Source organism: Phalacrocorax carbo, chromosome 15, assembly GCF_963921805.1.
Source record: "Phalacrocorax carbo chromosome 15, bPhaCar2.1, whole genome shotgun sequence".
Lineage (NCBI taxonomy): Eukaryota > Metazoa > Chordata > Aves > Suliformes > Phalacrocoracidae > Phalacrocorax > Phalacrocorax carbo.
In genome coordinates this window covers 1,129,403-1,143,035 of record NC_087527.1, presented here as the reverse complement: position 1 = coordinate 1,143,035, position 13,633 = coordinate 1,129,403, and the positions used below count along the sequence as shown (strand labels likewise).

Below are 13,633 nucleotides of genomic sequence, written 5' to 3'. Positions count from 1 at the left end.
GATGTTATTTAAAATGATTAGTAATGGACTTTACCTTGTTGGACTTTTTTTGCGTTTGTTTGTTGGTTTGGGTATTTTTTGAGATGTTATAAAGGAAATGTTTAAACACATAAGAAAAATATTCCTTTTTATGTATCTGGTTCCCATCTCCTCTTCTGCCCGAACTCCTTTCTCTTCTGTAGCTTTATTAATATTTATTGGTTGGACAAGGCTGTGTACAAGTCCTCTCATGCTTGCATGTGCTTTGTGGGAACTTGCTTAATACCACTGTTAATACAGAGTCCCCTCCCTTGCTCTAAAAAAAACCATCCAGCGTCTTTTTTTTTTTAAGTATTCCATCATTCTTTCCCTTAGTGTTTGATAAGCATTACATAAACCGGAACTTTGATCGGACTGGCCAGATGTCTGTGGTTATCACACCTGGTGTGGGGGTATTTGAAGTTGATCGACTCCTTATGATTCTAACCAAACAGCGGATGATAGACAATGGTAAATAACTAATGATACTGTGCAGTCTTTATGAAGGGAAACAGATATATTTCGAAAAGCTCTAGCCTTTTCTTGCAATGCAAAGTATCTGTTGTAACTTGTGTACTCTAGAAAGAGAGGGGTTACAGGTGGAAGGCTTGTGTCCACACTTCACATCGAAATGGGCAGATTTTCAGAGATCTTATAGGTGTTTAGTTTCTTTTATTTGTCATAGAGAACTTCATCTGTCCATGCAGACCTTTCCCTTAAAGGATAATCTTGCGTGACTTGCATTAGTTCAGAAGAAACATCTCTCATACCCCCAGTGGCACTGTTGGTTTGTAACCATACCAGGGGGCTGGTAACTACCATTTTCAGTATAATTACATCTTAATCTGGTACGAATACAAATTGGACCTTCAGCTCAAATTGATTATCTGTTTTGGCCTAGCATATCCGTCCTGCTTGAGTAGATATCTGAACTCTACTGTTCTTTGTTTCCAGGGATAGGTGTGGACTTGGTATGCATGGGAGAACAACCATTGCATGCTGTACCACTCTTTAAGGTAATGCATGCTTCTTTTTCCTTCTCTCTGCTCCTACTAGAAATGTTACTCATTTTGTGACTAGCTGGACACTAGTTGCTGTGCTTCTGAATTACTCTTACAGCTTCATAATCGCTGTGGACCTGGCGACTCCAGGCTAGGTGATGACTACAATATTCCACACTGGATAAACCATAGGTAGGTGAACTCCATCAGCCTTTGCTAAACAATTCTGCTTTGCTTTCCTCTTTATAATATGTTGAATTCTCTTTCGTCTTTCACTGTTTATTTCCTCTGCTCTCCTTGCAAAACGAAGACATATATTATAATAGTCTTGCAGAACTAGGAGTGTTCTTGCAGAGCTCATGGCATTAATGCAACATATCAGAGATGATAGGCAATTTGCAGAGGAGAAGAGGTCTTGATCTTCAGCTCTCTTTCCAGCTAACTTAGTTTTAGCCTTTAGCTATGCTCAAAGGAAGTCTGGAAGCCAAACAAAAAATACAGTCACTTCAACTAGATTGGTTATTAGTGAAAACAAATACTTCCCAAACGAACAGTTACGGGTAGAGAACATGTGGATAAATGTTGGAACAGTTGCAGGAAGCACTGAGGCTCAGTGTTACGTTCCTTTGCTCCAAGACATGGTAGGTTTCCTTCCTGCTTTCTGTTAAACGTGCTGTACCATAATACTCCCTTCTTTCCCCACACATGGAGATCAGGTCTCAGGATGAAAACTACTTCCTCAGTCCTTGTTCTGGTGTAGCATTATTTTTTTCTCTCTCTCTTTTAATAGCTCATTTTATCTGCATGCATTAATTGACTGTCCTGACCGTTTACCATTCATAGGTTGCTTACGCCCAGTATTTTCCAGTGGCTGGAAGGCATTTGATCTTCGCCATAGGTGAAAAAGGTTTCAGACGAAGGCTTATAATAAGGCAGTATTTAAAAGATTCGGGTGATGAGAAACAAATCTTAATGAATAAATTGTTTCAAATGGGAGGAAATCTGTAGTTTTCAAGCAGCTGATGTGAGTCATTTGTCATGTAAACTGCACGGTACTGTATAGACAGTGAAAGCAGATACCTTTCTGTAGAAAGAGGAAGTGGGCTGGGGAATGCAGGTCTAAGTGCGTTAAGGGGTCGAGACTGAGGCAGTACGGGAATCAAAGGCTGGTCTTTAAGGAAAGAGTAGCTTCTCTCAAGTTAACCATCCGTCAATGTTTTCCATGTGTTGTCTTATGCAGAGAAAGGTCTGATAGCTAGCTCAAATTCATGGGTTGTTTGCTGGGTAGCTAACCAGCTGTGTTCAGGTCTTAGAAGACAGCTAAGCCACCCTGTTTTTCCTTTCAGTTTCTACACATCCAAAAGCCAGCTCCTGTGTAACAGCTTCACTCCGCGGATCAAGCTGGCAGGAAGGAAAGTAGGTGTCTTTCTGCGTTATCTTTTCGTCTACTAGCTTGTCAGCTACCTTTTCTCAGCCACGCATCACAATCTTTCTAGCAAGTATTGCAACAGCTGTAACTAAGTTTCTGCGTTAGACAGTGGAAGCAAAACTGTAACGACTGTAGGGATTGTGAATGAGGGACTAGTCTGTAGGTCTTTCTGGGTGAAACTAGGTGAGAAATGTTTTAGCCACCATAAAAATTAGAGTTTCATTCTGTAATGAAGAATTCCTTAGAAAGGAAGAAAGGTGGTGATGAAGATGTGTTTTTTACACAAGTTTGTGACAGAGCATCAGTATGTAACGCTTCTGAAGTAGTCTGGCTGCCTCACTAGTCAGCAGGATAAACTTTAAGTCTAATGCTTGGTTAGACTGGGGGATATTTCCTTAGAACATGCTGACTGTCTCCCTTCTCTTTGTCTTTCTTTTCTCTTTCTCTCTCTTTGTTTTTTGCCACTTCACACCACCTTTGTTGGACCCTCCAGCCACTGACTGAGAAAGCAAAAAATAACCGAGATGCCTGTGAGTAATGTGTTCTGGAATGATCTATCCCACTGACTCCCAAACTAACAAAGAGCTGTAGTAAGACAATGGCACTTCAGCAAAAACACTACTGATGAGACGTGGGACGGGACAACAGTTGCAGAAAAGCATCAAAACCACATAGTAATTATCCAGGATGCTAATGTGCATATATCAATTGCCTCCTTGGCAAATAACTAATAGGGAGGGGTGAGTTTCTGTCCTGGCTGCTTGTCACCTGGCTATAGGAATAGATTGTGTCAGGCTGGTGTGCTAGCAGTACTGTTCGTGGGAGTAGGACAGGAGGGCGTCCACTGGCTTGGTACACTGTCAGTGCTTGACCTCAGAAATACAGCGGGAGATGCCTGCATTACTCTAATACCACCTTGTTTCAGGAAGGTGTACATTCTAAAAGTGAGGCTGTCCATTCTTTCAAAGGCGCTTTAAAATGGGCAGCTCCATTGTGAGGGAACTTGAGGCATCTGTTCATACAAGGATTGATTTGTTGATTATTAAATGTCTTGAATATATGGGGGAGAGATGTTAGGGCCTCAGCAACCCTGATTCAGAGGCACCAACTTTGATAATTGAGCTGCTGCAGCTGTTCTGCTCATGAGAATTTTGTATGTGATTTCTTTTGGAATAGATGCCTTTCTTAGTTGTGAGAGTTGGATACTTCTACCTTGCAGATATTGAACATTTTTGAAAGAGGCTCCACTGCTATATGATTTTTATTTCAGCATTAGGGGCTCCAAAAGATGCTGAGAACGCCCTGCCAATCCAGGTAGATTATGATGGCTATGATGCCCAGGTGTTCAGACTGCCAGGCCCATCCAGAGCCCAGCGCTGTACCACTTTCAGGTAAGAGGCATGTGAGTGTACTGGTTCTAGAGTAGCCATGTTATAGTGAGTTCTTGATGCATAAAATGCTTTGAAAAATACAAGGAGAATTAAGCTCCGCATGCTTACAACTGAACAAAAAGCTTGATCTGTAGCTAGTAGTGATGGCTGGTTGTCTGGTATTTTACTTGTAAGGTAGGGTGTGAATCTAGAATACTTTTTCCTTACATCTTTAATTTTGTCTGAAGTCTCCATTGCTAAGTTCCTAGCAGATTTTGCAAGCTGGGTGAGAAAGTACTTGCACAATAGACTTGCACAGAGTTGTAGAAGTACCATTAGTTTGATGCACTGCTTCGTAACTGGTGCTAAATGTAGAGTGGTGGGGAATCGTCCCTGAAAATGATGCCTTTCTGAATGAGAGAAGGAACAGAGAAGGTGAATGCAGGTTTTCAAATATTCCATGGCCTTTCCTCTGAGAAGAAAGGCTAATTACCCTCAGGTCCTGGCCAAATTAATTAACCTATACATTTTAGTCCTTTCTGAGGAATATCGGATTGATGAACTTGTTTTGAAGTTTGTAGTAATTTTCTTTTCTTTCCTCATTTCAGTAGTATTGCCTAAATCTCAGGAAGCTGTGCATGTGGACCCACTTGTTAATATGAGCAGCTTGTAGAAATCCATGCTGGAAGATGCCAGTACAATTTAATGTAGTTGTTAATTCTAAGTAGTTCCCCTAGAGCTATGTGTTCTTGGAACTGTAGGCTCACATCTAGTATCTCCTAGACCACATCTATAGTACCAGCTTGGGGTGGTGTCCGTAGAATTGCATAGAGAGTCGAGCATGTTCTTTTCACAGCCCTTGTGCTGGAAGCATTTTAGTGTTCTCTTCTATTGTACGATGCACAAAAGTATATAGTACCCACATAGTCAAAAAAATAGTGATAGCTTCTTGTTGTCCTCTTCTTGAGTTCACCTGTTGAGTATTGAGCCTTTTACATGACTTGGGCCTGTTCAAGACCTTTGATAACCCAGGAATTAATCACTTTTTCATATCGCTGGACATACCTGTTTATTTTCAGCAGGTCTGTGAGGGAGAGAGAAAGTCGTACCAGAAAGAGCTCTAGCTCCTATGACGTCTCCTGCAGCCCTTCTCTGCAGAGCCGCACACTGCCCCCGGAGGAGGTGAGGAGCCAGGCTTCTGATGACAGCTCACTGGGCAAGATCTCCAACATCCTGATGATCCCACGGCCTCATCTGCACCAGTGTGAAGTCAGCAGCTCTTTGGGCTATACCAGCACCAGAGGTCAGCCTAAGGCAGATGGGAAAGTACCTTAGGTGGTGAGAGGGGAGAGAGAAGAGGGAAGTCTGTGATGGCTACAGCCAGGCCAGCACAGGGAAGGTGGTGCTTATATTAGCATTTGTGGTACACCTTTTCTGCAACTCCAGCTCTGCCTGGGTGTGCATTCTCCCTTTCCTTCTCCAATTCCATAGCTTTTTTTTTAAATGGCTTGTCCTAAATAGAAATGCCCTGACACTGATTTGCTCTTTCCCTTGCCTATTGCCTTCTTCAATATTTGACTATTCTCCTGTGCCTGCCTGCAAATGTGGACATATACAAGTAACTTTTTATTATCCAGGTCACCTATAATCTGCCAAATGAGAATTGGCCTTAGTAGTGAGCCCTGGGGGAGCCTGCTTATAACTTCTCTCTATGGGGATTTGTTGTCATTAAGAGTCACTTTCTGGATCCTTCCTTTTGACAACGTACTGCTGAGCTATCTTGGTGTGTTCTCAGACAGTATGCAGTTATCTTCCACAAGCCCAAATCATTTCTAGGTAAATTGTATTCCTCCTGCAATTCCTTCATCTTCTGTAAAAATCTCTCTCTGAAGGCTCTTTATGCTTGGGTTTTGGTTTTGGGTTTTTGTTTTTTTGGGTTTAGTTTGTTTTTTTTTTTATATGTATGACACCTGATACCATATTTATCCTGTTACAGGAACTGGATTTACTGGTGTGGAACTGCTGCCACACAGTGTACTTCACGTTACATTTACCTTTCATGTTTTCCCCTGCTGTCAGTTAATACACACCTTTTTTATTTGTGTATTTCTGTTACTCTTTTAGTTTGAAGGGTAGCCTTGTGACCCAGCTGAAGGTGTGCAACTGAGTGGGGATGTGTGTGGAATAGGACTGGCAGGGAGGGGAGAGTCAGAGCAATTGAGGTTTTTCACATGTTCTAGTTGGCACTATAGAGTGGTAAAAGAGACCCTTCTCTTTGGGATTTCCATTTGTTGAACAGAGTAATTGCTGTTTAGTCATCTGGTTTATTTCTCTCTCCTATTTCTAAATAACATATCTTTTCCGTGCTGAATAGTAACGACTAACTGCTAGCTTGCTGGCATTGTGCCCCATGTCTTCTTGAAGTAATCACTTATTTCACTGGTCAAATCTGAATGTTACAAAAAAGGCATATGTTGCTCAGTTGTAGCTTCTGTTACATTTCTGGTGCTCATTCTGAAGTTTCTGGTGTGGCAGTCTTTTGATTTCTCAGGAATTCTCAAAGCTCTGGGTAATTCTTCATACCTGAATTAGCAAGTGGTTTCTTTATGGCCTCACTTAGTATAAAGTGATGCAGCATACAGTGGTGCTGTAATTGCAGATGAAATAATTCTTTCTTGTCTGGGTTCTTGTTTATGTTGTAACTTGCAGACTGGATTGAAATCGCTTTCAGCTTCTCTCCCTGCCTGCTCCTCAGCTCTCCTTATTCCCACTTATCCTGGGGAACCCTTATATCCTTGAGCAATTCATTCTGTTTTGCTTGGCTTCTGTGTGATCTCATGCTGACTTTAAGTTGTGTTTTCTAGATGTCCTTGAGAACATGCTGGAGTCTCAGCAACGTGACTCCAGTGCCCCTGGGAGGTTCCATGTTGGCAGTGCAGAATCTATGCTGCACATTCGGCCTGGGGGCTATACACCCCAGCGAGCACTAATAAACCCGTTTGCCCCGTCCCGCATGCCCATGAAGCTTACATCTAACAGGAGGCGCTGGATGCACACTTTTCCTGTGGGTAAGTCTGTTTCATAGCGTACTGGAATGCTGTTACTTTCTCCTTGTCCAAGCATTAACACAACGGAAGAACCAATGTGAACTCTGGCATCCTGAAGTACTCTGCGCTGTAGCAGAAGCTGAACCACGTGTATAGGATTGATAAGTCAGAGATCCTCTTTTTGAAAATACTACCATCAGTTGGCAAACTTGCAGCGTTAGGTACTGTGGAACAACCTTACAGTAGATGGAGGCTGTTGAAGTGAATCATAACTGTAATTTGGGCTGACTTTCAGATGCTGGATTGTTCTCATAGTTGTTTAGCGCCTTTTAAGTAGGCCCTCCAGAATGTTTAAAAGAATATTCTGCTTCGCTGGCTTCAGAGAAAATGCCAAAGGTTCAAGTCTTTGAAGATTTCGTAAACATGCTTGCTTAATTTCCATCAGTTAGCAATGCCTGTGTTGTTGACAGAAGGAGGGTACGAGCAACAGAGGAATCGATGCAGACGTGGTGATTAATATCAAACTGTAACTGTGTAGGTCCATCAGGAGAAGCTATCCAGATCCATCATCAAACCCGTCAGAACATGGCAGAAATGCAGGGCAGTGGGCAGCAGGATTTGACACATTCCTCAGCTGAGCTGCTGGAGCTGGCTTACCACGAGGCAACTGGCAGGTGAGGTCCTCAGGATGAATCTGTGTAGACTTTGCATGAACATCCTTTTTCCTTAAAATTTTATATATGTAACAGTAAGGCAGTTATAGGCCGCGATCTTTAAGTTTTAATAATATGTTGTGTCAGTGCCACACATACAGTATGTACTTTCCTTTTGAGATATAAAGCTCTTTCGGCAAGGCTGGAGATGGTTTACCTCCCCCAGTTTGGGGAAGGTGGTAGTTCATCACAGAGAGCTTGCGGTGCACGAGCAGTACAATGCATCATTCATGAAATTGTTCAGAATCTCTTTATAAAAGCCTGTGTCTTTAATTCTTGACTTATTATCCCAATAGCTGTCACCTTCATCCCAGAATAGAACTTTTTTTTAGCACAGGGCATAGCTTTGCCTCACAGTAACTGTTGAGCAATTTCAGAGCTATCTGTTCAGTCCTGTCTTCCCCATGTAAGAAATACAGCCATCGCAGGCATCGGGGATGGATTGCAAATGAGAGTACCTGTTCATAAACTAGCTTGCTTTTGAAAAACAAGCTTTGGTCAGTGTTGGGAGCTTATGCTGATTGTTGGCTCTGAGAAGCAAAAAAGATCCCAGTGTTACTGGATGTGGCATCGTTGTGGGGAGGCTGTTTTCACAGTGAGAGAGATTAGATTGCTTACTTCACCAAGGCCGTTTTTTGAGCTGTGCAGTTGTTCTTCGGTCTCCAGATATTTTCTTACCCATTTTTATCTGATTATTATTGACAAAATTTTGTCCATGTTTCTCGCTCATCATTAAATGTTGCATACCAAAAACATTTGGGTAGCTCAGGCAACTTTAGAATTGCCAATAAGTTTTTCTTTTATCATTAACCTCGGTATCTTTCCTGCTGTGTGTTTCTTTCCTCTTGCATCGTTATAGAAATTCATGTTACATATAGTTTCTGGATGTCCAGCATGAATGAGGACACTGCTTGTATCCTCTGCTTTTTTCAGGCCTTTATTTCCGGCTATCTTCAAGCAGTCCTTCAGGAAATTGCACTGCCTCATTAGTCTTCCGTGCTTCTTCCTCACCCCCCTCTTTATAGGGAAATTGCTGTCCTACTTTATATTTTGTATTATCCTTTAGAATACTCTAATCTCTGTGTTGCACAATTTTAATACGATATCCCCCTCACCAACTTTGTTCCCTAGTTCTACTTTAAAAAAAATATTGCCTTTTTATTACTTCATAAGTACATCTTAGTGTGCTAAAGTATCTTGTCATTAATGCCAATCTCCTGTATCATCTTCTTGATAATTCTGTTTCTTGATCTCTTTGTGGTCACTGTGGATGACGTACTCATCCAAAGCAATTTGCTCCGTCTGGAATATTGTTTTTATAGACCATGAAATCAGGTCTGTAAATAACTAGCTAAGTTTTATTTCTCTCCTGGGAGGTCTAAGAGTAGCTGATTCTCCACTGTCCTGCAAAGATAGTGCATTGGTTATCGCTAGAGGTAAAGAACAAACAGGATGGCAGAAACGGAACTCTGCCACAGCGTTCTCTGTGCCACTTTCGTGGCTGTAACCATCTCTGCAAACGCCATGAAGGGCATGGTTTCACCACTGGCTCAACTGAGATGGCAGGCTGGTCGCTTGTTATTTGTTGTATCAGCTCTTGTTAAAGCCAAGGAATGGCATGAGTGAGGGAAGTTTGTATAACACCGGCTATTTTGTTTGTCTTCAGACATATCAGCTCTCGACATCCAGGTGACGGTGCCTCTTTCCTGAGCTTCAGCGGAACAGAAGAGTACTCTAATGGTCTGGCGGGCAGCAACAGTGCAGGTAACAAAGCAATGATAAAGCACGGAGTTGGAAGAGAAGGCCCTTCCCTATTAGAAGTGACAAAGTAATAGAGCACTGGTATTGTTCAGAACTTTTTTTTTCTGGGTGGGGTTACCTTAAAGTGTCACACCTTGGATTAAGAAACTTGTTTGAATACATATATTCTACATATACAAGCTGATGGAAGGCATAAAGTTTGGTCCTATCTAGGTTTTGACAGAGACTGTAAGAAGGCAAGTTTATTTTGCGTGGGAAGTTCTGGGATTCAGTGTTTTTGAGCATTTCTTGTCACTATCTGCAAAGGCACTTTCTCCAGATTTTAAGCATTTTGAACATGGCGCTGCTTATACTAAATGTTATTCACACAGACCAAGCGATTTCATCACATTTTTGAGAGAAGATACATGTCTGTACTTCCAGCTGAAGGTTAGCACTCTCTCTCTTACCTTACTCAGACACCTGAATTAGTGGAAAATCTCAACATTTCTTTGGAATCCTGTGAGTGGAACAGCACACCACACTAAGCGCTCTGTTGTGTCGGGGGTTTGCTTTGGTTTTGTTGTGGTGGGTTTTTCTTTTTTTCTCCTTCAGCCTACCTTCTGATTTTATGGATGTGCTTTTTTAGATAGGCAGATGGAAAAAGAAATTGATCTTTTGGCATTGAAGACTTCATTTTTCAAAACCAACTTAAAGATTTTTATTTTTTTTAAAAAGTTCATCCTTCTGAATTACATTTGGAAGAAAACAATTATGTTTTCCCCTGTGCTCATACTTTGGAAGAGCCATAAAGAAGACTCAATTTTCTTGTGTCTCTCTTGTCTTGTGTTCACATAGTGGCATTAAAAGTGATTCTGTTCTGTTGTTTCCTTCTGTGAATTTAGTCTGAATATGTTTCAGTTTCTTGCTTTACTTCTTTTTTTTCTCTCCTGTCTTCCAGATAGAATTTCTTTGTTCTCGCAATTACTAAACTGCATTTCAGCTGCTGGATACAATTTGCACAGCATAGATGCAGAGCATATCCTGGCAGTAAACATGCTTGCATTTTATAGAAGTCTTTTGTGTCTGTAGATTGGATATAAGTCATGTATGTGGTGGAAATTAGTGTGTGTCTCTCTTTGTGAAAGTCGTTATGAGCACCTTCCCTGGCTAAACACCCTCAGCCATCTGTAGCTGTCACGCTGTGACTCAGGGGTCTGAGTTATGTTTCTCCCTTATGGTTTGAGTCACCTATGAAATGAAATTTATTTTTTTTTCAAAAATATGATTTGTCAGTGAGTCCAGTTCTCCTCTGCTGCCCACAGCATGTTTTGCTGCAACCTGGGCTCCACAGTGAAAAACCACCCCATCTATTTGCATTGACATTCAGTATGTTGTCTCTGTTGTCCAGCAGATGGTAGATGATAGTTCAGAGAAAATAAATCTTGCTGCAATTCCCTGACTAGATGGCAGATGGCACGGTGGCATCAGCGGAGTTGGTGAAAGATGAATGCCGATTCGAGCCAGCTCCTCTGTTTTACTGGCACCATCATGGAAGCAGATAACTATCCTTTCTGTTAGTGACTGCTATTTAGGGTAACAGCTACAGTGTTGATATCAATTTCCTGGATAAATCTACATAAGTTAGCTATATAGAAATGGTTCCTTTTAAATGTTTGGAGGCTTCCTGAAATTTGTGTTTTGATAAATGCCTTTTAAGGCAGGAATTTTTCTTGTCTCCTTAGCTGCTTGTTGCCTCTCGTGTGGCACAACAGCTGTTTATACAGCAACATGGTGAACCAGCTCAGGGAACTGATCCAAACGAAGAGTGACGGGGGTTTTTCTTTGCTGTATGGATTGTTTTGCTGTAACTGTGCAAATATTGATGCAAATATGGCAAACAGACGTGAAATGGGGACTAGGAAGAACTGGTCAGCGTGTACCATAGCATGATGTTGGCTTAATGTTCACTGAGCTCTAGTTTTAGTATCTGTTTTCCAGGTTGATAGGCTGCTTAGAATGAATCCATTTGGCAGGGAGAAAAAGCATAGTGTCTTAAGTCTTAATCAGACTTAAATTTAAATTCTCTCATTAGTCTTAAGTCCCTTACTAGTCTTTATTTAATTTAGTGTAAACTGGTTTATGCTCAAAAACACAGCATCTCTTCAATAGAGCATCTCTTCAATATCTTCAATATCACAGCATCTCTTCAATATCTCCTTTCACAATGAATAAAATCTTCCTTACTGTTCCTAGTGAAGCACGGACCAAGGTATACCTTACAGGTTGAAGCATAATGGAGATTGCTACCTGTTCAAAACATGACAGTTTTAAAGAGACTGTAATTAATATATTGGACTTATTTAGGAGCACTGAAGGCTTAATTAATACTTTTCAAATTTTTAGCCTGGCAAGGAATAAGAAGGTAGTTTGTATTCGCTCAATCAAGACGATCAGTTATTTGTTTTGTTTCCTCCCTGCCCCTGGCAGAGAGGTGAAATGCCTACTGGCAGTTTATGCCTAAAAATGTTGGAATTGGAGTAAATCTGTATTGTGATTTTCATAAATAACTTAGACTCTTTAGAGTCTTATATAATTAGAAGCTTATATATGGGTTTTCTTCTCCCACCAGGTGAAAGTCTCTTGTAATTTCCTTTCTTGCTGCTCCAGTGTTTTATGAAATTCTTCCTCTTAACTTATCCCTTTTTCATAAAATGAGGAAACCAGTGAAAAAGATTCTGGTTTTGGGTACTGAATGTATTTAAAAGTACTAAGCTGCTGAGACTTGGAGATAAGCATGCTAAATAATTACAGCGGACTCTTCTTTTTTATTATTTGCATTTTTTATGGCACCTACTCTTCAAGATGTGTTTCACCATTTTGGGGAAGTTGTTTTTGCTTGTTTTTTTAGCTACGACACTTTTAATGAGATGTTCAAATTTCATACAAGGTCTTTTTGTTTTTCTCAGTATCTGGCTTTGTGTATTTTTCTGCTGTGCAGAGCCCCGACTTCATTCCAAGGAGAAAAACGCCATATTCTTAAAACATTTGCATGCTTTTGATCTATTTTTATTTTAAATGAAACTTAAGTGCGTAATTGCTTAAAATAAAATAGATATTTCATTCTTGTAGGGATGAACCTCAAAACTCAGAACAAGGATTCCATGGAAGATGCTGTCTCTACCTCTCCGGACCCAAGTAAGCAGGAGAAAGGTTTGGAAAAAGGTTTGCCTAGGTGGGAAGATAGGGAGGGAGAGGGCATGTACATACACAGAGGCATCAGGAAGTGGTAGGCAAGAAACTGAGGAGCCTACTGGCTTTTGGCAGTAGCTTGTTTTGCCCTGCAGTAATCTGCAGAATCTCCCTGTACTGTGTGCCTCACTGTGATTACGGTTCTATATCTCGTAAGAATATATGAAACTGGTTGTCGTATTAAATCTGAAATTCTTTCCCTACCAGACACTATTGTGCAATAAACTAAAGGTGCTGAACTCTTATCTGCCTCTCAGTATGAAAGGTTTGCTTGGCACCAGCTAATTGAAGCAGACGTACAGTCAGTTTCTGAATTTGGTACCATTTACTGAGAAATGCCTGTCCTCACCTAGTACAGAAACAAGTGTGTGACTACTTCAGAAAACGCCTGTCCTGTATTAGTTTCTTGTGCAGTGTTCCTGCCCTTAATGTTAACATTTTTATAGTAAAATAACTTTCTGTCTGTAAGATCTCCATGGCAAGAAGTTAAGAATTAGTAGTTGGCAAAGTGCCTTGATATAGATCGTTTGAGGCAGGTTAGAATGTAGTGCAGTAGTGAACTGGTGATTTGATACAATTCAGTTAGCTTTTGCTTTTTAATGTCTAGTTTTAGATCTCTGTAATCTCAAAACTGCAACGTAACTCTAGGAAAGGGTGTGGGGAAGGATTGCTTTCCAAGTTACTATTTTTCTGGTCTTCCCACCCCTCTGGATCTGTCTTCTGTTTTTATAACTGTAGAAATACTCCCTTTTCTGCTGTTATACTATTCCAGAAAGAGGCTGGTCTGTCATTCTTTCTCTCCTTATTCCCAGCTCCTTCTGCAGTAGTCTAGGATGCAAAGCTGGTCTGATTTTCTTGTTCAGACTTGGAATGTTGATCTGGTTTATTAATAATGAGTAACTGCACCTGACTTGCTGTAATTCTGGAAGAGTGGTGGCTATGTCAGCTCTAGCTTTCAATCAACAGAAAATTAAATGTATTAACTTTGAATGCCATTTGCATGATGGGATTGAATTAGCATGTGCACTGCATTGTTTAACAAACTCTGTCTCTTTCTCTCCCT

At 40.8% G+C, this 13,633-nt stretch overlaps 1 protein-coding gene across 6 annotated transcripts in view; it reads left to right on the top strand.

Moving 5' to 3' along the window:
• The window catches only part of DEPDC5 (DEP domain containing 5, GATOR1 subcomplex subunit), a 47,242-nt gene that overhangs the window by 10,668 nt on the left and 22,941 nt on the right, over positions 1 to 13,633 (top strand). For 3 of the 6 annotated variants that reach the window (XM_064466352.1, XM_064466351.1, XM_064466349.1), the window contains exons 15-25: positions 355 to 489; positions 973 to 1,034; positions 1,138 to 1,211; positions 2,366 to 2,435; positions 2,942 to 2,978; positions 3,719 to 3,839; positions 4,898 to 5,121; positions 6,683 to 6,886; positions 7,404 to 7,539; positions 9,245 to 9,342; positions 12,451 to 12,516. In XM_064466352.1, the coding sequence (XP_064322422.1) occupies positions 355 to 489; positions 973 to 1,034; positions 1,138 to 1,211; positions 2,366 to 2,435; positions 2,942 to 2,978; positions 3,719 to 3,839; positions 4,898 to 5,121; positions 6,683 to 6,886; positions 7,404 to 7,539; positions 9,245 to 9,342; positions 12,451 to 12,516 (1,227 nt within the window). The remainder of the gene's footprint in view (positions 1 to 354; positions 490 to 972; positions 1,035 to 1,137; positions 1,212 to 2,365; positions 2,436 to 2,941; positions 2,979 to 3,718; positions 3,840 to 4,897; positions 5,122 to 6,682; positions 6,887 to 7,403; positions 7,540 to 9,244; positions 9,343 to 12,450; positions 12,517 to 13,633) is intronic. The other 3 variants (XM_064466353.1, XM_064466350.1, XM_064466354.1) reach the window with 2 other exon arrangements.